At 36.5% G+C, this 24,947-nt stretch overlaps 2 protein-coding genes across 3 annotated transcripts in view; one reads left to right on the plus strand and one right to left on the minus strand.

Moving 5' to 3' along the window:
• The window catches only part of TRARG1 (trafficking regulator of GLUT4 (SLC2A4) 1), a 183,540-nt gene that overhangs the window by 83,573 nt on the left and 75,020 nt on the right, over positions 1 to 24,947 (minus strand). The gene's annotated exons all lie outside the window — the stretch shown is intronic.
• The window catches only part of GOSR1 (golgi SNAP receptor complex member 1), a 50,646-nt gene continuing 31,740 nt past the window's right edge, over positions 6,042 to 24,947 (plus strand). Inside the window, exons 1-6 of one of the 2 annotated variants that reach the window (XM_008695311.2) lie at positions 6,042 to 6,189; positions 8,558 to 8,678; positions 12,302 to 12,389; positions 12,740 to 12,847; positions 16,830 to 16,921; positions 19,718 to 19,792. In XM_008695311.2, coding sequence (XP_008693533.1) covers positions 6,159 to 6,189; positions 8,558 to 8,678; positions 12,302 to 12,389; positions 12,740 to 12,847; positions 16,830 to 16,921; positions 19,718 to 19,792 — 515 coding nt within the window. In that variant the 5' untranslated portion in view covers positions 6,042 to 6,158. The remainder of the gene's footprint in view (positions 6,190 to 8,557; positions 8,679 to 12,301; positions 12,390 to 12,739; positions 12,848 to 16,829; positions 16,922 to 19,717; positions 19,793 to 24,947) is intronic. The other variant, XM_008695312.2, reaches the window with a different exon arrangement.

Genomic DNA, 24,947 nt, shown 5'->3' on the forward strand with positions numbered 1-24,947 from the left:
AGCAGGACTTGAATGGAACACATTTGAAAGGGACTGGACACAGCATAGCCTAGGTGATCCAGGCGTCGAGCCATGTAGTGACACCTCTAGGTAACTGAGTTAAACTCAGTTCTTCTCTAGTGGAAGGTATTTCCATCCTAGATTGGTGGAGACCTCATGACTTTGCAATGACCAAACACAGGCAAAGATGGTTAACCAAGCATGCAGAGAAATAAGACACCACCAGTAAGAAAGCAGAAAAAGTCCCATACTGGTTTCAGGTTTTGACATTATCAGACACTGTAAAACAAATATACTTACTGTTTTCAAAGAATAAAAGATAAGCCTGAGACTATCACAGGAAACTATAAATTAATACGACTTCCAGAAATGAAAGTACAGAAATTAGAATGCACATTTACAATGGCAGATTGGACACAGAGAAGCAGCGAACTTAAAAATAGACCCAAGGAAACTCTCTTATGCAGCGCAGAGACAAAGGTAGAAAATAAGAAGGTGACGGTAAAAGTATGAACTTAACATAAGACTAATACATGTTTAATCATTAGAGTTGTAGAAGAGAAAGAATGGAGCATAAGAAACTATTTTGAGGCAATGATGCAGAATTTTCCCAAATTGATAAATGGTATTTATAGATTAAAGAAACTCAATCTAAGTAAGAAAAAGTGAACACCGAGACCTAGACCCATCAGTGAAGCTGCTGAGCACCAAAGACAGAAGAAAAAAAAAGTCAGAGAGAAAATTAACTTCAAAAAATTAGCCATTAAACTAAAAGTTTAGACTCACTGCCAACCATGGAAACCAGAGTACAGTAAAAATAGTACTTTGAAAGTGCTGGGTAAAACATTAAATAGCTTCCAACATAGAATTCTATATTGAACATACTGTTCAAGAATAAAGGTGAACTTCCAGGTAACTCTAGTCATTGGTGGCAACCGAAGCTACCTGTTTCCCAATATTTCATAGCAAAATAATGCAAAGAACAAGAAGGAAAAAGTAAACCTGCACAAAAGCCACACTCTCAGTGTAACTTGAAGTCAGAGAATTTTGAAACATCAAACTACCTGAATAAAATGAGAAAAATCACCAGATCTCAGCATGTACTCTCCTATGCCTGCCCCAGCACCACCCCGGTGCAAGGCTTTGTGGAGCAAAGGCAGACGGAGATTCACTACAAGAAAGACAGAAGGAGGATGCATGTGCAAGGGCACTGCAGACGTTAGTCTGTAACTACTGCCAGAAAGACCAAGTCCAGGGGCGCCTGGGTGGCTCAGTCGTTAAGCGGCTGCCTTCGGCTCAGGGCGTGATCCCAGAGTCCTAGGATTGAGCCCCACATCAGGCTCCTCCGCTGGGAGCCTGCTTCTTCCTCTCTCACTCCCCCTGCTTGTGTTCCCTCTCTCGCTGACTGTCTCTATCTCTCTGTCAAATGAAGAAGGAAAGAAAGAACGAAAGAACGAAAGAACGAAAGAACGAAAGAAAGAAAGAAAGAAAGAAAAAGAAAAAGAAAAAGGAAGGAAGGAAGGAAGGAAGGAAGGAAGGAAGGAAGGAAGGAAGGAAGGAAGGAAGGAAGGAAGGAAAAGAAAAGAAAGACCAAGTCCATCTTCAGTCTAAGTCTAAAAACATCCAAGTAGGGGCGCCTGGGTGGCACAGCGATTAAGCGTCTGCCTTCGGCTCAGGGCATGATCCCGGCGTTCTGGGATCGAGCCCCACATCAGGCTCTTCTGCTATGAGCCTGCTTCTTCCTCTCCCACTCCCCCTGCTTGTGTTCCCTCTCTCGCTGGCTGTCTCTGTCTCTGTCGAATAAATAAATAAAAATCTTTAAAAACATCCAAGTAGATCAGAGCACAAACTATAGGGAAGGGGCTTCAAAGAGCACAATCCAAAGGGGGTAGGCATGATTTAAAAGGATAGCACTGAAACATAGCTTCTGGTGAAAGAAAAAGTGAAAAAGAAAGGAGAAGCACCCTTTGACAATCAGATGATGAGAAAGAAAAGCAGCAAAGAGGAAAATTTTAAGAGTCTTGCAAGATAAATGAGTATTGCAAAATTGGAGTACTTACAACCCCTCCCTATTATTAAAACAAACCCACAAAAAAACCACTAAAGTGCTTGAATCTCGCTAGATTGATGGAAGAGACCTCAGCCATGAAGCCTGAAAATATAAATAACAGATACGGATATTGACAAGGAAAAAGCAAATTCGTCATCACTTGCAGATTTAATTATGCATGTGAAAAATACAAAATAACCTACCGGTAAATTAGAAATAATAAGATAATTCGGTTCTACTTCCAGCTGTGGGTGAATTGGCTTGAAACAAAAAGACCTACCCATCAAGAACAATTAGAAAAGGTGGATTTAAAAGCAAAACAAAATACTTGTCTGAAGGATTGAAGGACTGTTACAATAACAAGGACTTACGGGGTTAAGATACTAGAGCAAAGGGAATTCAGGGGTGAACATGATAGTGAAGTTTCACCTTGAGGCTTTTGTTGTTTCATAACCGATGACTGAGAGAGATCCCTAGTAGCAGGTCAGTCGAGAGGCAGAGAACTCAAGCAGAAGCTGTAGGCAGTATCATTGGGTCGGGGAAAATACAAATTTAGCATCTATCAAGGAAGGGGGCACTGTTCAACAGGCTTTCAGGTAGGACGCTTGAGTGGCTACATATTAGAGGTAAGGGCTCATCAGGGACGGGCAAATCTTTACAAACCCAGAATCCGTGCTATTAGTCCCACCCTGTACCAGAGTAAGCTGGCGGCCCACGACCTGAACTGCCTGCACGAAGCAGCAGTGAACTGTCTCTGGAGGAAGATATCATCCGAAGCCTCAGATGATCACTACAAATTTAATTTATAATATACAGCATCCAATCGAAAGTTATTTTTATTGTCAAAAGACAATATCAAAAGATCAGAGATCAAGGAAGAGAAATAGAAACAGTCCCATGGGAGTTACAGACTTTTCATTTATCAATCAGAAACTTTTAAATAATGGCAATGAATAAATTCAAAAAGAAAAGATGAAGAATTTTAGCAAAGAATTAAAATCTATTAAAAAGTAAGTGGAGGCTTTTGATTCCAGATAAAATGGAGTAGATGTATCTCTCTTCTATTCCTCCCACTAAGCAGAGCAAAAAAACCTCATGTATCGTATACAAACAAATAAGACTCAGGATGATGGAAAGAAGAATGCAGACCAGTTAGGGACCTCAGGATCAAAGGAATGATATGTGGTGAATTCCTTGGGTTTTCTTCCTCATATATCCTAAAGTGGGTGTTGCATTATATATCTCATAATGGAGAAGCTGGCAATCCAGAGATGTCAAAGGGCACAGACACAAAAAGCCCAGAAGAAAATACTTCTTTTTTTAATAAAGATTTTATTTATTTATTTGACAGAGAGAGAGACAGCCAGTGAGAGAGGGAACACAAGCAGGGGGAGTAGGAGAGGAAGAAGCAGGCTTCCCAGCGGAGCAGGGAGCCTGATACGGGGCTCGATCCCAGGGTCCTGGAATCACGCCCTGAGCCGAAGGCAGACGCTTAACGACTGAGCCACCTAGGCGCCCCAGAAGAAAATACTTCTGTAACCAAGGGACACAGAAAGGGGCAGCCTACCAATATGGAATTGTTCTAGACAATAATTGCACTACAGCCAAATGCTACCAAGAAAATTGATGCCCATCTCTACCCCTTACAGCAATGGCTGAGCTGGGAGCGTAGATTCCACCCTCCTTGGCTTTAAAGAAGCCAGGGTGGTGGGTGGGTCAAAGAAGGCCCAGGTCAAGGGACTTGGGTGGCTCAGTTGGTTGAGCTTCAGACTCTTGGTTTCCATTCAGGTCACGATCTCCAAGTCGGGAGATCAAGCCCACCTCAGAAACTGCGCTTAGAGGAGAATCTGCTTCCCCTCTTACTCTCCCTTTCCCTCTGCCCCTCACCCCCCAACTCTGAAATAATTTTTTTTGAAGGCGCAGGTAGAGAGCCAGGACCTCCATCACAACACAGTGGTTGTGAGGCCCCCTCTTATGGTGTCAGTGGAGGCCATCTGGAGAAGAGTAACAAGGCACCCCCAAACACCACCTGGGTTATCAACAGAGGCCAGGGGAGAAGCTGAACTTCTCTACTTCACCCTTGTAGCAACAAGGCAGTTCCCAAGCACCCCCACCAGCACAATGTCAGAGGATTTCTGCTTAAACAGAAGATTTAAATATCCAGGATCTTACAATACCTTAAAATATCCAGGACTCAAGTTAAAAATCATTCATTATACCAAGGACCCAGGAAATTTCAACTTGAAGGAAAAAAAGACAATGAACAGTTGCCAATATGAAGATGACACAGATGTTGGAATTATCTGACAAGAACATAATAAAAATATTTTAATGAGCAATTACAAATAAACTTAGAACAAATGATAAAAATAATCTCAGCAAAGAAATAGAAGATACGAGGAACCAAATGGAAATTTTAGATCTGAAAAATACAATAATTGAAATTAAAGACTCAGTGGATGGGCTCAATAGCAGAATGGAGGGGAGAGAGGAAAGATACGCCTGTCCGTGAATTTGAAGACTGAACGTAGAAATTACCCAATCTGAATAACAGAAAACTGACTGAAAAAAATTAGGAGAGCCTCAGGGATATGTAGGACTCTAACAAAAGATCTAGCACTTGTGTCATCAGAGTTCCAGAGGGAGAAGAAAAAGAGTATGGGGCAGAAAAAGTATTAGAAGAAACAATGGCCGAAAATTCCCCAAATTTGGCAAATGACACAAACCTAACGTTCAAGAAGCTGAGCGAATCCCAAACAGGATAAAACCAAAGAAATCCACACTAAGGCACATCTTAACTTTCTGAAAAGTAAAGAAAAAGTTTCGGAAGCAGAGAGAAAAGATACCTTAGCTATAGTGGAAAAACAATTCAAAGAACAGCCAATTTCTCATCAGAACTGTGGAGGACAGGAGGACGGGGCACATTTTTCTAGCGCTGAAGAAAAAAAAAATGTGAACCTCAGATTCTATTTCTGGCAACAATATCTTTCAGGAGTGAAGAGGAAATCAAGACATCATCAAAAGTAGGAAAACTAGTAAAATTTGTCTCCAGCTGACCTACTCTTTTAAAAATGGCTAAACGAGGGGCGCCTGGGTGGCACAGCGGTTGGGCGTCTGCCTTCGGCTCAGGGCGTGATCCCAGCGTTATGGAATCGAGCCCCGCATCAGGCTTCTCCGCTATGAGCCTGCTTCTTCCTCTCCCACTCCCCCTGCTTGTGTTCCCTCTCTCGCTGGCTGTCTCTATCTGTGTTAAATAAATAAATAAAATCTTAAAAAAAAAAAAAAAGGCTAAACGACGTTCTCGAAACAGAAGGGAAATGATGAACAAATGATGCTTGGAACATCGGGAATGAAGAAAAAAAATGGAAGTGTAAAATATGGGTAAATACAGTCGGCTTTCCTTCTGCTTTTGAATTCTATAAATTACGTTTGACAGTCGAAACAAAAATGATAACATTATCTGGTGTGGTTCTCAATGAATGTAGAGGAAATCTTAAAGACAGTTATAAATGGGAGTGGGTAAAGAGGTATGATTTAAACACCTTTACAGGAGGTAACTTTTCTACATTGTACTAGAACTAGTAAAATGTGGACACAAGCCGACTGTGATAATTTATGTATCTATATGGGTGGCTTTGGACAGCTGATTCTAACAGGTTGAGGGGGCCAGGACGAGGTACATGGAAGCTGTCAGCCCACACTTCAGGATGAAAGGCTTGGTCTTGGGAAGAAAGGAGCCCGAGGTTGGCTGAAGACACACATTGAGAAAAGGTGAGGGAAACGGGGAATTGTGTCTGACAATGACTTTCTTCTCAGCCAAGCAGGTCCCTGCTGAGAGAGGGGATAAGCCGAATTGAGGGCGATGATGCAGGCTTGGGGAGCCGAGAGAGGATGCGGACACCACTAGGACAAACACTCAGGTGTTTGTCTAGGTTTTCAGTCCCACCGCTCAAAAGCTGTAAAATGATCAATTGACCGCCAGGTGGCGGTGTCTGTGGAAGCTCACGTATCCCATCGGCCCTGGCGCCGGGCGGAAGAAGGTGCGGAGGTAATTCTCTGGCTCGCTGCGCCTCTACTCTCCTATCCCGACTGACGTTGGACAACAAAGATGGCTGCAGGAACCAGCAATTATTGGGAAGGTGAGGGCGAGGCTTCCGTGTGGGTCTCGCCAAGAGGCAGAAGGGCTGGGTGGGGACAGGTCCTGGGGGAGGCGGCAGAGGGAAGAGCCGGGCCTCGGGAGCGGCCGAGCCGACGGGTGGGGCTTGTCTAGTAGGAGCCCCGGGCCTGGGGACTGAAGAGACCGAATGGTCTGGGGCAGGGGGCTGACCCAAGAGGCAGCAAGACCTGGAGCAGGGGTTCAGCGGAGAGAGCTGAGCGGCGATGGAGAGGAAGAGAGTCCTGAGTCACTGGAGGAGAACTGGGTTGAGGGGCTAAGCGAACTTGGACGAAGGGGTTTGGGGCACGAACTCTGAGAGGAGACGAGTTTTGAACGAGAATCTCCCGAGCCCGGGAGGCTGGAAGAGTCAGCGTTTTAAGAGTTGAGGTTACTGTTGGACAATTGAGTAGAATAAGGGAAAGAAGGAACTTGTCAGTCCGGTCCATCGAGGGAAGTTACATGAACGAAGTGTCTCCTACTGGGTCCCCTTGGCAGCTTCAGGCTGGGGCTTCGAGGCTTGGGTGTCGAGTCCCGTTTGAAAACAGAGGAAATAACTTTGCCCTCTGCTGTGGAGATGAGTTTTGTTAAAAAGAAAACGTTGAGAGAACCAGTGTGAATTGCTATACCTCTTCTTCCTAAAAAACCGTCTTGTGATTTGACAAGTACGTTTATTTAATTACTGAAAAGATGTTCCGATAAAGTGGGCTCATGTAAAATTCACTCCTGGACTATGATGACGATCAGAGAAGGCTCATCTTTTTCTTTCAATTGTCTGTTTGCGTTATTTCAATAGAAACTACTCTCCGAAGCCTCTTGGAAACCACAAGTAACAGTATTGTCACTATCAGCCCCTTGGTCTAAGAGCTTAATTCTAAGTTCATCCATACTTGTTTGTTATACTTTCAGACTGCTTTTATTTGATGTTTTCTACTAGGGAAGACAGTTACTAGTTACAGAGAACCATGACTATAGTTTAAAACATGCATTTAAATGCCTATTTGAAATGTGTACTAGATAGAAAATATTTTAAAATTATGTACAAGTGGCTGTTGGTATCTTTAACACTAGTCATTAGGCTATAGTTTTTTGAAGCACCCTGCTATAATAATTATAGCAGCTTATTATTGACAACCTACTCTGTGCTTTAAGCACATGGTTACTAATGCCTAGAAAAACCCTGGAGGTAGGGTCCAGGGATCCAGCCCTGTGTCAGGCTTGGAGCTCATGGGGGAGTCAGCTTAAGGATTTCTGTCCCTCTCCTTCTGCCCCTCCCCCTGCTCATGCTTGTGCCCGTGCTCTCTCTCAAATAAATAAATCTTTTTTTAAAAAAGTGGAGGTTCATAGGTTAAGTAGATTTTCAGTAAATCTCAGAGTCAGTTCTCAGAATCTCAGAACATAAGGGTGAGCTAAGATTCTGAAACTTGGTCATCTCTGGCAAAATATGCTCTACTATATTATACTGCTTCCTACTTCGGGTTGCTGATAAATATATTGAAATAATGTTTTGTAATCCTTATTCCTGAAAGGTGAGATCCTTAAAATATTCCTTTCTAAATTTTGGCTCTTTTATTTTGATGCCCACTTCACCATGAATAAGAGTACTCACTCCTCTCTAGATGTAGGTTTCCCTTCTGGGGCGTCTCTCCCTCAACCACTAGGCCAAACTACTATACCAGGGTTTCTGTTTGCTTCTGTTCTTTTAAAACCTAGGTCCTTATTTTGTCATACTTATATTTGACCTTATTAGTCACATTGTTTATTATTTATTTAAGTGTCTCTAAATTTCTTTCAGTAAACTTATTGAAAGACCAATTTTTAATCCTTTGTTAATGATTATTTTTTCTTTAAGCTTCAGTTACTGAGTCATTCTACTAAGAATTTCATAAGCTTTGGAATATAAAGAGATAGGAAAATCTCTGTCAGAAACAGTGATGGTTTCTTTTTTAGAAGTTAGTTGATAAGTTGATATAATGCTGGTCATAAACCATACTCAGTTTCTTTATGATTTGTATTCTCTTCTGTTTTCCCCTAAATTATAAAATTTTAGACATTGTTACAGAAATAATTTCAGAGATGTTAGAACAACATTTGTTGTCTAGCTATCTTTGGAATACAGGTGAAATTTTCCACCTCCCACTGTTTCTCCCCTTCTTGACCCATCTGAAGTTTAAATAAGAGACAGTTTGCTTTTCTGGGTAAGTCTTTGGCTTTCTCCTTTTAACACTTTTCTTTATGGGGAATCTAGATCAGTATATGATTATTTTCATAGTTTGTTTTTTTCAGAATAGTTTTATGATTTTTATGTCTGCTGAGGGACTCTGTGTTTAATTACTTTTAAATTTTTGTTAAAGATCTCAGGAAACAGGCTCGACAGCTGGAAAATGAACTTGACCTGAAACTGGTTTCCTTCAGTAAACTATGTACAAGTTACAGTCACAGCAGTGCCCGAGACGGAAGACGCGACAGGTATAGGTACTACCAGATTCTGTCTCTTATGCCTTAAATCATAGAATGTTTTAGAAGCATTAGAAAATAAACCTTAAAATATGTAACTCTGTAACTTGGTCTGTTGGTGAATTTTTGTTTGGTTTTTTGTTGTTGTTGTTATTGTTTATATTTTAGTGATTTTTTAAAAAATTCTTCTTAATTCTTGAGACTAGCATTCATTTGGGTTCCTTAGGCAAAGGCTGTGGTGGTGTCAGGAGGCAATGCTAAGGCTTAAGAATGAGTGTATCAGAGGTAAGTTTCTAGTACAGCCAGTGTAAGGAAATATGGTTGATTTGCCCATGTTGTATTTCTTATATCTCCTGGTTGCTAACTGGATATGAGAAACTACTCAAATGTTAAGTATACATACTGCTATTCTGGTGTTTTAGAATGAATCTAATGCAGTGTGTATCCTCACTATTAATCATCCAAGCTCTTTTTAATTTTGGTTCTTTTTTGAGAAACCAGAATACTACCGTATTGAACATATGGAAAATGTAATCTTATCTTTGAATCTTATGCTCACATTAGGCCATCCACTTATTTTTAAAAAATTAGGAAATATTTAAGACACTTAGAAAAGTATAAAGAATAATGGGTCCTCGTGCCTGTCTCCCTCTTTAAGAAATAATCATTATTAGTTCAGTTGATACCAGTTATCAGTATCCCATTTTCTGCCTCCCCATAATCTCCTTGTGTTTTTACTACATAAATTTGGTTCCTAAACAATTTATAGTATCTTACTATGGTTATTTTGCAACTTGCTTTTTGTTTAACATTATCTTTGTGATTAAGCTTTGGATACATTTAATTGCGGTATATCATTTGCTACATATAGTATCATATTGTGAATGTATAGTTGTGTGTTGTAATCTGTAGATGGACGTTGTTTCTAATTTTTGCTAATTAATAATAAGTTTAATAGCTACCACAGTGTTCATTACATATCAGGTACTGTTTTAAGCGTTTTATATGAAGGCTGCTAGGAGCATTTTTACCTATAAAAATGTTGTATATCTAGCAGTGGAATTGCTGGTTGCATAGTTGTTAGTTGTTTTCTTTATTTCATATACTTTTTTGAAGGTTGGCAGTGGATGGGATTTTTTTTTTCCAGCTAATAATAAAACAATAAAAATTGAGCATGGTTTTGGACCCAGGTTTTTCTGTCTCCAGAGCCTGTGCTCTAAACCTGTCTATGAACATTCCAATAAAAGATTCATTTCACCACCGTAGCCAAAATACTGCTTCTTTTTAATAAGGGCACATTATTAAAGAATTAAAGATAGCAAGGCCAAGGTATTGACTATAGATACTAAAAGTAAGCTGTTGGCACATCACATAGCTTTGACTGCGGTACGTTGTTTTGGGCTTACCTTTATTTAGCACGTAAAATGTGGAAGGTTCTTTTGTATGTGTGAACTTAATTTTATCACTGGAAAGCATTTTTACTGAATTTAAGTCTCCCACTTGACTATGCCAGTGGGTATACAATTTTAAAACTCTGAATTGTCAGGAGACACAATTACATGATGCTTTTTCTATATTTTCTGTGCTTCATGATCTTAATACTTTTATGACTCCTTTAAAGGGAAAACTATATTGAAATCATTTCCTAAGAAATTCTATGACAAATTGGGACTGACTTTGTCGATTTCTACAGCCCAACTCTCCCTTCAGTAAGAAACCTGAGGCCATGAGGATCAAGATCCAGTGTATATTCTAAAGTGTTTCGTTATTGCCCAGGTTGAAAGCATATCATAATGAATAATCTCAGTGATGACCAGAATTTTTCATTTAGGAGTAACTTTTTTTTACTTTCTGTATTTTGAGAACTTTATGGTCTATGAATCATCATGTACCTATAAAATGAATTCAGTTTAACTGATTGTAGTAATGTGGAGAAGGAGTTTTTGACCATTTCCCTGGACTCGTATCTTCTGAGAATGGTGAATATAGAGATTGTCTCCCCATTCATTCATGTATTTAATGAGTGAGTATCTACCATGTGCCAGGCAGTATTCTAGGTGCTTGCCATATATATGTGAACAGGCAGTTTCCCTCTTCATGGAGCTCACATTCGTTGGCCTATTGTTCTTTTTCATGTATCGGGGGGGGGGGGGGGCCTGGGTACATTCTAAGAGATAACCACAGAACTTTGGGTTGGCTCTGACATATAAAGAACTAGATATTTGGACATATTTTAAGGCCAGTAACTTGAAATGTTTTAAGAAGAAATAAAAATTTGGACCTAATTAAACATCTTAAAGTAAAAATCCTTTTTATTAGCTACTCTTTGGTTATTTCGTTGCCCATTACTATTGCTGTGAAGTTGTACGTGGAGAAGAGAAATAGTAGCTGAAGTGGGTTTTGTTTTTGTTTTTTTTTTTTATGTTAAACTGATGATTTAATCTATTTTCATTCACCACACCCAAGCACTGTCACAGGGCAGGACAAAGTCTTCAGTAAGATTGAAGAGCATTGTCATTGCCTGGCTACTTATCTGTGTTCAGTGTAACTGAGATCTCTATTGAGCTGCTCACGTGATAATGCATACAGTTGGGGACTGAATGAACGTTAGTGGTTTTTTCAGAAGAGGCAAGACAAATTTTCTGGACATCTGGTTTTAGAATTTGAATCTGTCAAACCTAAGTTTCACTTGTAAAAAGTTAGACTTTTGACTGACTATTCAGATTAGAAGACAGTTCACATTTTTGTAAAAAAAACAAAAAAAACTGAAACAATTGCATAATATAAGTGGAAATGTAGAGAGTTGGTACTGAAACTTCCCTGCTGGACATGGCTACCTGTATTAGACTTAAAGCCAGTTCCTGATTACTTAATAACTAGGTATCCAGTCTGTAGATTATGTAAATCTCCATTTTATTTCTTTTTGGTAATAGTCAAGGAAAGTAGAGAGAACTTAATCTGAAGAACCATTATTGCTTTGGAGTAAAAATTTAAACTATGCCTCACAGATCCCATAACATAATCCGTAATACCTTTTATGCCTCCTTTTATATGTAGTACTACTTAGTTCCATGGTTTTGTTTCACATAATTTGTTCTTTTAGATTCAGCCTTTAATTGGGCACTGCCGTTGCTTAAGTTACTTTCATTTAGGAAATAATAAACAAGCATTCGGGATTTCTTTACATTTTTAAGGTTAGATATACGTATTAAAGTTCGGAAAGGACTTACATACAATTATATTTCCTCCTGGGAGTACTTGGGTCAGTTAAGCATTCAACTCTTGATTTTGGCTCAAGTCGTGATCTCAGCCCATGAGATCGAGCCCTGTGTCAGGCTCCATACTGGGTGTGGAGCCTGCTTAAGATTCTCTCCCTCCCTTTGCCCCTCGCTGCCTGTCCCCCACCACGTGTGTGCATGGGCTGTCTCAGAAAAAAAAAATTATATTTTATACTGAATTTAATATTTAAAATGTATGTGATCTTTATAGGAGAACTTCCGTAAAAGTTACAGCTTCTTAAACAGAGAATGTCTCTGGGGTTCCACTTGACCTATTTAAGAATAATTACTATATTATTTTAAGTATGTTTATAAAGGATTAGGTTTAAGTAATGGATTCTCTTTAATGGAACTTTTCTTTAGCTCTGACACAACACCCCTTTTAAATGGATCAAGCCAAGACAGAATGTTTGAAACAATGGCAATTGAGATTGAACAGCTTCTGGCAAGGGTAAGTACTTGTCAACTGTGTTAAACACTTGTTGGATATGATACTAGATTACATTAACGCAGACATGTTTATTGAAATCACCCTTTCATCCAAGATATGTGCCTGCCCAGGCCCCTTGAATTTGGATGATAGCCATTCTCAGGTCTTAATGGGTATTATTTCAGGCTTTATGGACTTTTGAGGGGAAATACTGAATCCTTGTCTGTCATTTTGATTTTGGTTTTGAGATGGTTTTTTGTTTGCTTTGCTGTTAGCTGAAAGAGCATACAGGCAGATAATTTACTTTTATCTCTTTATAGTGCTTTTTAAAATATTTTTATTGGTTTTCTTTTTCTTCCTCTTCTTTTTAGCTTACAGGAGTAAATGATAAAATGGCAGAATATACCAACAGTGCAGGTGTCCCGTCTTTGAATGCAGCACTGATGCATACATTACAGAGACATAGAGATATATTGCAGGTAATATATTGGGCTTGAGATTTTTAAGTTATTGGGTGGGTTTTTTTTAATCCCTGAATAGAATGTGTATACATGTATTTAAGAGAATAAAGGGAAGAATCTTCTGAGACAATAAATATTATGCTGTAGAAATTTGTCTTGTTTTACCTTTTTTTTTTTCCCTTGGTGTAATAAAATTCTGAAAATATCTGATAGCTCTTGCTTTTGCCTGGTAAAAATGAATAATATTCATCACTAGGTAAATATACTTCTACTGTGGGAGACCTGGCTAGCTAGCAGTAACAATGAAATAGCCAGTGGTCATGCATAGACTGTAATATTGTGGTTTAGAGTTACTTTCATCAGGCTTTGAAGATATTGTGGAAGGGAGGTAATTTACTATATTTAGTATGTTATTTGAGAAAATATTAAAAGTGTACCAATAAAATGAAACAAACTCTTAAAAGATTTACATACAGATGTGTTAAAAATATAGTAGTACAAATAGAAAGGCAAATGTTTTTAATACTGAAAAAATTCAGCAGTCATTTCTAATTTGAAAAACTCTTGTAAAAATAGGAATAGGAGGATACTTGATTTACCTAAGGCAAAAATGTGTATATCATATTAAAGCTAGCCTGATGCTTAATGGTAAAGCACTGAAAGCGCTCCCCTTGAAGAAAGAAACGAGATAAAGATATCCCCAATCACCACAGATGTTTATTATTGTTTTGGAAGTTCTTGGCGGTGCAGTTAGACAGAGATATAAATAAACAAGATCTAAATGGTGACAAGGAAGAGGCAAAACTTGTATTATGTAGCAGTGAAGATTATTTATCTACTACAACCAAGAAAAACAACTAAAAAAAATTAGAAACAAATTAAGTAAGATGATAGATTACAAAATTAATGTATTAAAGCAAGTAATTTTCCTGCATATAACCAATAACCTGTTAGAAAATATAGTGGAAGAAACTAAAATCCTTGTGGATAAATTGAATAAGATGAATAGGACTTGCATGTGTAAAACTTTACTGAAGAAAATAAAAGAAGATTTAAGTAAAGGAAAGAATTACTCTGCCTTTGCATAGGAAGATTTCTCTCTAAATCAACCTATAGATTGAGTGCCTTCCAAATGGAAAAAGAGGTTTTTGTTTCTTTTTTTTTTTTAATTGGCAAAATGACATCAAAGTTCACTTGGAATCACGGACATATGAGTGTAAACAAGAAAAAAAAATGTGAAAATGAAGATAAGTAGTAAAGGATGCCTAGTTCTACCAGATACTAAAACCTGTTAAGAAGCTAGAAGAATTAGGGGCGCCTGGGTGGCACAGCGGTTAAGCGTCTGCCTTCGGCTCAGGGCGTGGTCCCGGCGTTCTGGGATCGAGCCCCACATCAGGCTCCTCCGCTATGAGCCTGCTTCTTCCTCTCCCACTCCCCCTGCTTGTGTTCCCTCTCTCGCTGGCTGTCTCTATCTCTGTCAAATAAATAAATAAAATCTTTAAAAAAAAAAAAAGAGAGAAGCTAGAAGAATTAAGACAGTTTGATTCTGGAGGAAAAAAAAATATACCAACAGAACAGAGTTCACATGGAAATTAAGTTTCTGATAAAGGTGGTATTTTATTTTATTTTGTTTTTTTTAGGATTTTTTTTTTTTAAGATTTTACTTATGTATTTGACAGAGAGAGAGTACAGGCAGGGGAAGCAGAGGGAGAGGGAGAAGCAGGCTCCCCACTGAGTAGGGGCGCTCCATCTCAGGACCCTGGGATCATACCCTGAGCCAAAGGCAGATGCTTAATCAACTGAGCCACCCAGGTGCCCCTAAAGGTGGTATTTTAAATCATTGGGAAAAAGAGATATCATAAATTAAATAGACCTGTAACAATTGGCTAATTATGGGGGGGGGGCACACAGAAAACAAACGAGTTTCTATCTCAATCCTTACATCCAGAATAAATTCCAAATGGATCAAAGATTTATATGTAGAAAAAGAAACTATAAAAGTTCAGAATAAAGCATGGGTGAATTACACATTTTAGAAATTATACATTTTATGGGCGCCTGGGTGGCTCAGTCCTTTAATCATCTGCCTTTGGTTCAGGTCATGATCCCAGGGTCTTGGGATCGAGCCCCACGTCAGGCTCTCTGCTCACTGGGGAGCCTGCTTTTCCCTCTCCCCCTGCTTAGTGCGCTCTCTCTCTCTCTGTGTCAAATAAATAAAATCTTTTTAAAAAATTATACATTTCTAAACTATACCTAGTAACTAGAAACTATAACAAATGTCTGATTTGCTTAATGTACAGAGAAATAATAGAAATAAAAAGATAACCTAGGAAAATGGGCAAAGGATACGAACTGGCTGTTTACAGAAAATGTTCAAAACCATAAAAAGATGTTCAGCCACACACCAGAAGGAAAATACACAAATCAAAATGAGATAGGATTTTTCACCTGTCAGAATAACAAATACTGAAACATCTGTCGGACATTACAAGAATACAGAAAAATGGGCCCTCATCCACTGTTGCTGGGAACATAAACTGGTGGTCTTTCTAGAAGGCAGTTTAGCACTGTCGAAATTTAAATGTAAGATTCTTTGATCCACTCCTTCTGTTAGGCATTTACTCTTTAAATACACTTAAAAAAAAAAAGTTCAGTAAAATATATATATATAAGAATGTTTATTTTTCAGACAGCATTTTTTAAGACAGCAGCAAAAGTAACTAAAATGTTTACTGGAATGGAACTATGACAATCATAAGGTAGAATTCTATACAGCTATGAAAAAGAATGTAGATTTCTATTTGTTAATATGAAAAGATTACCTGATACCTTATGAACTACTGAAAAGAAGGTATATAGCAGAGTACAGCTGACCCTTGAACAATGTGAGGATTAAGGGTGCTCACACCCCGCTTCTCCACTCCTGTGCAGTCGAAAATTTACTTGTAACTTTTGACCCCCTAAAAACTTCAGTCCTAATAGCCTACTGTTGACCAGAAGCCTAACATAAACAGCTGGTTAACACATACTTTGTAGGTTTTACATATTACGTACGGTATTCTTACAATAAAGTAAGCTAGGGAAAAGAGATGTTATTTAAAAGTGGTAGAAAAATATATTTAAAGAACTGTACTGTAAGAAAAATCCACATATAAGTGGACCCGTGCATTTCAATTCTGTGTTGTTCAAGGATCAACTGTATAGTTTGATTTCTTTAGCATAAATGAGGGAAATAATAGGAAGTTATATACACAGAAACATAGCTCCTGAAAGAAAATACAAGAGAGTGATCATAGTCATGAGCCGTAGGGCAGGATGGTTTTTATTCTTGTTCCTTTTGGTGTTCTTTTAGTATTCTCTCCGTGTTCATTTATACTTCTGTGTTTAAAGGGGCAGTAGGGGCTTTCTGGGAGATGGGATTATGATTTTCATCTTCTCTATACACATCTCTGAATTTTAAAAAGTAATGAATATTCTTTAATCTCTTAAAAGTATGGTAATAGAAAAAGAAAGGAAAATATTTAAAGACTGTTTTGTTCTTTACAGTTCTTTTGGTTCTGTTCTTGCTTTGACAGGTTTAGGAATTAAATTTCTGTGGGAATTTCATCAAAAAGATGAAATTTGAAAATAAGCCCCATTGGGTGTACACTAATAAATAGAAAGAGCCCCTCAAGTTTTATCCTAGACTATTTGGAATCATTTTATTTTAAAGTTATTTTTTTCCTCATAATTCTGTCCCGTAAGACAAAGTACTAGAAGTTACGAAGGATAGTGATTTAGTCGTACTATTACCCTAACACTGAATTGTTTTCATTTGAAAGAGGTTGGTCACTCTTCAGGAAAAGGATTATAATATTATTTTTACTTCTTGACTATTTGATTCTTAAATAGCAGTGTTCTTGACGTAAATTTATAATATGACAATACATAATTGGTTCAATAAGATAAGAGGAAAATATGTAACGAGCTTATGTTGAGATTGGATGTTGATTTGTTGCAGGACTATACGCATGAATTCCATAAAACCAAAGCAAACTTTATGGCAATACGGGAAAGGGAGAATCTCATGGGATCAGTACGAAAGGATATTGAGTAAGTTACCTTTTATGTTCTTTTGTAGGGTGTCTATTCAGATTTAGAGCGTGTCTGTGATTAACAGTAAATTGAGTAGCAAAACCATGATTTAGATTTCAAGGTTCTAATTCTCATTTTATAGAGAATTCTCAAATTCTCATTTCACTGTTCTTTAAACATTGCTGAATCTAACCTACTTTGCGGTCTTCTCTCCAGCTTCCCCTAGTTTTATCATTGGCTCCTGCCAACCTTGACTTTACTGTGTTAATTCAGAGTCCAGCTGAGATGCTATCTTCATGAGTTTTTCTCTGATCTCCTACCACCCAGCTTAATAATGATATTGCCAATAACTGAAGCTCTCTGTGTTTCCCTTTCTGATTGCCACCTATCCCCCTACCCTCTTTCTTGCCTTAACAGTTAGATATATATGTATTTCAGAGTAATTCTATATCTATCGTATACATATATATGATAGATATAAAGTATCCTTTATTTCTCTGGAATTTGAAATATCTGTGCTTTCCAGGTTCTATTCAGACTTCATAGCCATATGTCAAATTATTTAAGAACCTCCAGTGTTTTTATGCTAATCTCAGTCCGTAATTTTAAAGATTTGTTCTTCCATCCCTTTACCTCACCTTCAGTAATGCATTCTAATGTTTCATATGGACATTTAAAATTGTTTTCATGGGGCGCCTGGCGGCTCAGTCGGTTAAGCGTCCAACTCTTGATTTCAGTTAAGGTCATGATCTCGGATTATGGGATCAAGCCCCCATTGGGCTCCACACTCTGCACAGAGTCTGTTTGTCTCTCTCCCTCTCTCTCTCTCAAATAATAAATCTTTAAAAAAATTTTTTTTAAATGTTTTTCACAACTGAAAACGGTAAATCCGTTGGACATCTAATTAAAACTGAAGACTTTCCACTTTTGGACCATCTGTTGATGCCTGTCATTGTCTCACTTGTGATAAATTTATGATACTTATGTTTCATAAGTAATTATTGTGTTTCATAAACATATCTGTGATATACATTACCATATCATAAACTGATATGTGTCATGTGTACACTGAGAAACATTTTTCTAGAGATCCTTTATTTTGTTACAACAGTAAGTTTTGCAACAGAAATAATTTCATATTCATTGCATTCAAAATTTTTGCTCAAAACTAATTGAGAGTTATCCAGCCATCAAAGTTATGTTCCTATCCCCAAAAATTCTCTTGGAAAATTAATTTTTATTGTTTGTCTCTGTTCTGTTTTTTTAATGTTTAGTCTTAACGTACTTTGTGAAACATGTAGGAGTAGAAAAACAACATATTTGCCATAATTAGATATTTTGTAATATTTTTAATTCTCAGGAACATGTAAGTCTTTTGCTTAATATCTGTACAGACTATTTATGTATGTATTTTTAGGTATACATTGAGAACCAATGTAGGGGACAGCCTTTCATGTTTAGGCATTTTGCTCCCCCCAATTTTGTGGAAATTGTTAGAATATAGCCCACCGTAATAACTTGCTTTCTGAAAAACAATCATTAAAGAAACGTGTTCATCCATACATTAAACTATTTCCTGATTACCAACCATGAGTAAGACTCTGGATCAGTCACAGTAGCAGCTAGAAATGAAAAGACCAACTCAGCCCTCCTGGAGTTTATAATCTAGTTGCTAGAGGGGAATAAGACGTGTTCAAATTAACATAATACAGAGTAGAATACGATTAATGAGATGAGATATAGTAATAATAACTGACATTTTAAAGTTTTTTGCAATTGTGCACTGCTTTTCCATATATTACCTCTTTTCTGGCTTCATATCATTTGGTATAGATAGAAATTATTAGTACCATTTTATAAAACTAGATCTTAAGAGACTTGTCTAAGGTTAACTGACTAATAAATGATGTGAGTATAGATTTAAATCTAGATCACCTGTTTTCAAGGTGTCTGGCTGGCTCTGGCAGAGGAGTGCGCGACTCTTGATCTTGGGGTTGTGAGTTCGAGCCCCACATTGGGTGTGGCAATTACTTAAAAATAAAAAATAAAAATCTTTAAAAAAATCATCTGTCTTGCAAGTCCTGTGTGGTCTTGGTTATCGCATGCTGCTTTTCCCGGGGTTTTCTTTCCTTCTGTGCTTTGCAAATCAGCATGGCCTCTCAGCCAGTAGTTCAGTTTTATCAATGTGACCCTCTCTTGTCTTACTATAGTATGTGTGCAGTTTCTTGAACTTTGTATTTTGTTCTTGTTACTTTAATGTGAGTAAAGAGCAGAAACATGAAGGTGTTGATAGTAACGATAAAAAGCATTTTCTTGTAAATTTTAGTGCACTTAAGGCCAACATAGAAATCCTTAAGTGTGCCAAAATCAGCAGATCTTAAGCTTCATTTTAGCCCTCTAGGCTCTGGTGAATAGACCGCATATACCATTGTGAAGGAAAACATTCCATGGCCGTAGCTTCGTACCCCATGGGCTGTGTAGTAATCAGTTTAGACTTTTACGTCCACTTGGAGAAAATAAAGAGATAATAATAGACAAAAATAATAATAATAGACAAAGGCAAATAAGGTTTCTCTGTTTAAAATGTTGGGTTATTTTGGTGAAAAATAATAAACAATTAGCCCTAAATTAGGCAATTATATTTATTTATTATGGATGTCATTTTTAGAATATGAAAATGATCAAACATTTTAACTGGTCATTCAAAACTATGGAGAGGCTCTGTATGTCTACTTTGGTTATTACTAGAGTCAGTCACTTGTGTTTTGCAGTATCTGCCAAAAATGTTCTTAAATTTTCTCTATTTTATTCCAGGTCATATAAAAGTGGGTCTGGAGTAAACAACAGAAGAACTGAACTATTTTTGAAAGAACATGACCACCTTCGAAAGTAGGTATTATTGTATACACACATACCGTGTAGCTTCCCATACTTCCTAATTCCTTTATTGACATAACAAACATTTTGTGGGGTTTTTTATAGCAGGTGCTTTATCAGCGCTAACTTATTTAATTCTCCTAATGACCCGATTTGGTGGAAATGGAATTGTAACTGTTCCAGCTGTTAATAAGGAAGGATATTATGCAGTCGAATATCCAAAATCTGCATTCACATCACTTAATTGTTACTTGTGATATATCTATACCTTGTATTGCCTTATGTTTCTTTCCTTTAGTAAGTCTAGCCCTCTAATATGTTCGCTCATTACTATTAGTAATAATAATAGTAATGGTGCTGATAATGACTTATTTGTTTGAATGGCCTGTTACCACTTACATATGCCAAGAAGCTTTATAAAGAGTAATAGGCCATACTTCAAATCCAAAGAAATTATCTTATTATCTTAAGAATTCAGAAGAAAAATGCCTAAAAACTTGGATAAACTACATATTTGTTTTAAAACAACTAACCATATTCTATCCCTTTATTGTGTATGTTTTTCCCTGCAAGCTATTGGTTTCTTTAATATTTTCTCTGTATTTTGCTGTAGAACTCAAGGGTCAGAAGGTTACTTATCTCTGTTTAGCCTCTAAGCCCTTGAGCGGCTAGTACCCATTATAATTAAATGTTACAAATTATGTTGGTATTTGCTGCTGAATGTCCTAAATTAGGCATGTCTTATGAGCTTAAAGATCACTACTTTAGATATAAGCTGTTATAATCAGAACATGGAAAAATCAAAACCTTTTTAGAAGCCTGGGTTCTAAAAAAAATTTTTTTTAATTAAAAAAATTAAAAAATAGAAGCCTGGATTCTTCTAGTATTGGATATAGTTCTTAGTGTTCTTTCTTAAGCTGTTGAATGTTACTGATTGGCACAAGGGGGCAGTCTTTCCTAGAGTATTTTTAGTTCATACTTACTCCTAGCTTTGGTAGTTCTTTTTATATTTGATAAAAACCACCATAGAAAAAGAATTTTGCATTATATCCAGAGCTATATTAATACATTCTTTAGTTACAGAGCAAATTTAAAGGATAAGATACTCAAGTAGCATAAAATAAAGATTAGATTGCATCAGTGTTTCTGTATTTATTGCCTCAAAAAGATGTTAAGTTAGAAATGCAGTAGTTGAATTACTGAATTTGTTGCTGAAAAGTGTATCAGAGTGATTATATAAATTAATATCCTTTATTTCATAATTTCAAAGCATACTGCTTATTATAATTGTATATGAAATTTTACAGTTTCACATTTGTTTTAATAATTCAAAGAAAACCCATCAGGAGTTTTATATTGTCCATTTTACAGGAAAAAATACATCAGTGCAGGGGCATATAACAAATTATTTAGGTTATAAAAATGATGAGAAGATTGGAAATCAAAAGGTGTTTCCATTTTTCTGTTTTACATGTGATATACTTTATATATGTTCCTTTCAATATTGTGAAAAAGTTTATATGTGCTCATTCTATCCAGAGAGAAACTGAGGCAGGATGAGTTGAATGGAATATGAGCTTCTGATAGATTAGGAAAGTTGTTGAGACTGAAAATAAGGGCTCAGTCATTGCTTACAGTATTAGAACATAGCTTTCAAATACATTTTGGAAAAATCGATCTTTTGTGTGTAAATTATGAATATTTGTTAGGTGATAACATAAAGTCATGGATGTTATGTGTACAAATAAAATGGAAAACTTTTTCTGTTTTTTCAATGTCATCTCTGTCATTGGCTAAGCGCTTTAAGGAAGAATTGGCAAGATCTTTTCAGAACTTTTTCCATACAAAAGCTATAAGTGCTCATTATAATAAAGTACTTAATTTAGAAAGTTTAGATAACACAAAAGAGACAATTCAAATCACTCGTTAGTACAGATTCTGTAACCGTTTTTTACTCATCAGTAAATTGGGAGCCTTTTACATGTTATTTGATAATGTGTTTTTACATCTGTTTCATAATACAGATAAACCATGATGTAACCATTTCCCTAATGTTGGCCTTTTGGATTATATTCAGTTTTTATTATTATACATATTGAAGTCTTTACAAGTATCCATAATTATTTCCTTATGATAAATTCCTAGAATTGGAATATATTCACTTGTAAAGCTTTTGCTATATTACTGTCAAATTTCCCTCTAAAAGTTTGCTAGAGTCCCATTAGTAGCATATAGGTAAACATTCCCCAGTGCCCTCAGTAACACTGATATTTTGATTTTTTTTAAGTTTATGCCAAGATAGGCAAAAATTCTCCAGTAATAGATTTTTTTTTAAATATAAGGAATACATTTTCCTTGGAGAAAACATAGATTAAACAGCCAAGCAAAAGAAGCATAAAGTAGTAGTAGTTAAATTATAGTGATTATAGAAACCTGTAGTGATTATAGATTATATAGTTCATTTGTAATTAATAGGCCAGATTTGCTGCTATCGTATTTTTTATTTTGATCTTTTATGGATAAAGGTTTTTAATACCCAATAACTCAGGTAACTAGTTTGATTTTGTACAATATTTTGGACTTTTATAAAGGCTAGAAGCCTATATTTTTTTTTATTTGATTCTTCATAACATTTTTTATGGTAATGTAAATTTCTACAGCTTGTTTCAAAAGTACATATTTTTGCCTTGAAACAATTTTTATAAATGAATGCCAAACTTAAAAAAAAAAAACCCAACTTCGTAATTGTTTTTACCAGTTCCCGTTAATACTTTTTGTCTTAAAAGTAAATGTTGTTAGCTTGTAACAATTTATCTTAGGAAAGAGAGTAATTTCTCTTCCTGTGGATAAAGTAGCTTTCATTTTTGAACCGTCTTTCTGAGTCTCTTCAGTACATCAGTCAGAAAAAAATGCTGTGAACTGGTGTCAAGCTTATAGCTATTTGTTTTTTACTGGGCTGTAGTGTAGATGCATTTCTGGGAGCTCTTTGGTTGCTAGTTAGACTAATTTCTCTTCCTTTATTTAGCCATTCTTTTTCATTGCTCTTTTATATTTTCCTTTTTGAAAGAATTGTCTGGATTAGTTTTGTATTTTAAAGTTCTTTTTTTTCCCCTCAAAGAACCTTTACGATCTGACTCTCATCCTTTACTTTTAGAGGATACAGTTTTAACAAACATGTGTATGTGTGTACGCGCACACACACGCACACACTTGTTTAATTGCCCATTATAGTTAAGATATAGAACATTTCTGTCACCCCAGGGAAGTTTTATGCCCTTTTGTAGTCAGTTCCTGTCCCCCAATCCCAGGCAACTGCTTACCTGCTTTCTGCTGTTGTGGATTATTTTACCTTTTCCAGAATTTCCTATAAATGAATTCGTACGATGTATACTTCTTTCACTTAACATGGTATTGCTAAGATTCACCTATTTGTTTTTGTTTTTTGTTATCAGTAGTCAGTTCCTTTCTGTCACTGAATAATTTCCATTGTGTGATAAACCTCAGTTTGTTTATATATTCACCCACTGGTGGATATTGAAGTTAATGTTTTAGTTTTGGGCTATTACCAATAAAGCTGATATGACCATCCATAGACAAAATTTCACGTGGCTGTATGTTTTCATTTCTCTTGAGTAATTACCTAGGAGTTGTATTGTTGGGTTCTAAGGCAAATGTAAGTTTATGTTTCATTTTATAGGAAACTGTCTGATATTTTTAAGTTGTTTTATCATGTTTGCATTCCTGACAATCCGTATTGAGAGTTGCAGTTGCTTTAAATCCTTGCCGGCATTTGATGATACTGTCGATCCTTCTCTTTTAGCTATTCTAATATTACGTCTAATTGTAACTCATCGTGGGTTTAATTTGCCCTTCTCTGATAACTAACGATAAGCATCCTTTCAAGTGCTTATCAGCCATTTCTTTATCTTTAGTGAAATGGCTGTTCATATATTTTGCCCATTTTTCAGTTGGGCTGTCTTTTTACTATTGGGTTTTGTTTTGCTTTGTTTTTCTTAACTATTGAGTTTTAAAAGTTCTTTCTGTATCCCGGATACAAGTTCTTTGTCAGAGGTTTTGCAGATATTTTCTTTGAGGCTGTGACTTAACCTTTTCATTTTCATTATGGTGACCTCCAGAGGAGCAGAGGGTTTACATTTCGGTTAAGTCCAGTTGATCAGTTTTTCTTTTATGGTTCATTTATTTTCAGTGTAAGAAATCTTGACCTAAGTTTGCAAATATTTTGCCCTTTGTTTTCTAACAGAAGCTTTACGGTCTTAGCATTTTTACTTCATTTTTGTGTCTAGTTTGAATTAAGGTCGATTCATTTATTTATCACATGGATATCGTGTTGTTCAGCACTATTTGTTGAAAAGACTCTCCTTTCCCCCACTGAATTATGTTGGCACCTTTTGTTGAGAATTAATTAACCATATGTTACGTGGTTTATTTCTGAACTCTGTTCTGTTCCATTGACCTATATAGTCCATCATTACACCAATAGCTTAACTGTTGTGATTACTGTAGCTTTATTTTAAGTCTTGAAATGAGGTAATGCAGGTTTTCAAACTTTGTTCTGTATTTTCGGAATTGTTTGGCTCTTCCAAGTCCTTTCATTGTCATATAAATTTTACAACCAGCTTGTTAAAAGAAAAAGCCTGCTGGCATTTTAAATAGGATTACATTGAATCTATAGAACCATTTGGGGAGAATTGCCATGTTAACAATAGCAAATCTTCCAACTCAGGAACATGGTCTGTTTTTCTATTTATTTAGGCCTCCCTTTATTTCTTGTAGCATTTTATGGTTTTCACCATGTAGGCCTTACACAAATTATGTTAAATTTATCTTTAAATATTTCCTGTTTGGGGATGTGATTATAAATGGAATTTAAAATTTTTAATTTTCCAGTTGTTTTGTCTAGTATGGAAAATAATTGATTATTGTATATAACTTCATCCTGTGACCTTACTAAATTTACTTATTGTAGTAGTTTCATGGTAAATCTTTTGGGATTTTCTATGTATGCAGTCATGTTATCCAAGAATGTAGTTTTATTTCTCCCTCTCTAATCTGTGTTCCTTTTATCCCTTTCCTCATTGCACTGGATAAGACCATCAACACAGTGCTGGATAGAGGTGGTTAGTGCAAATATTCTTGCCTCGTTTTG

Source organism: Ursus maritimus, unplaced genomic scaffold, assembly GCF_017311325.1.
Source record: "Ursus maritimus isolate PB19 unplaced genomic scaffold, ASM1731132v1 scaffold_24, whole genome shotgun sequence".
Taxonomy (NCBI): Eukaryota; Metazoa; Chordata; class Mammalia; order Carnivora; family Ursidae; genus Ursus; species Ursus maritimus.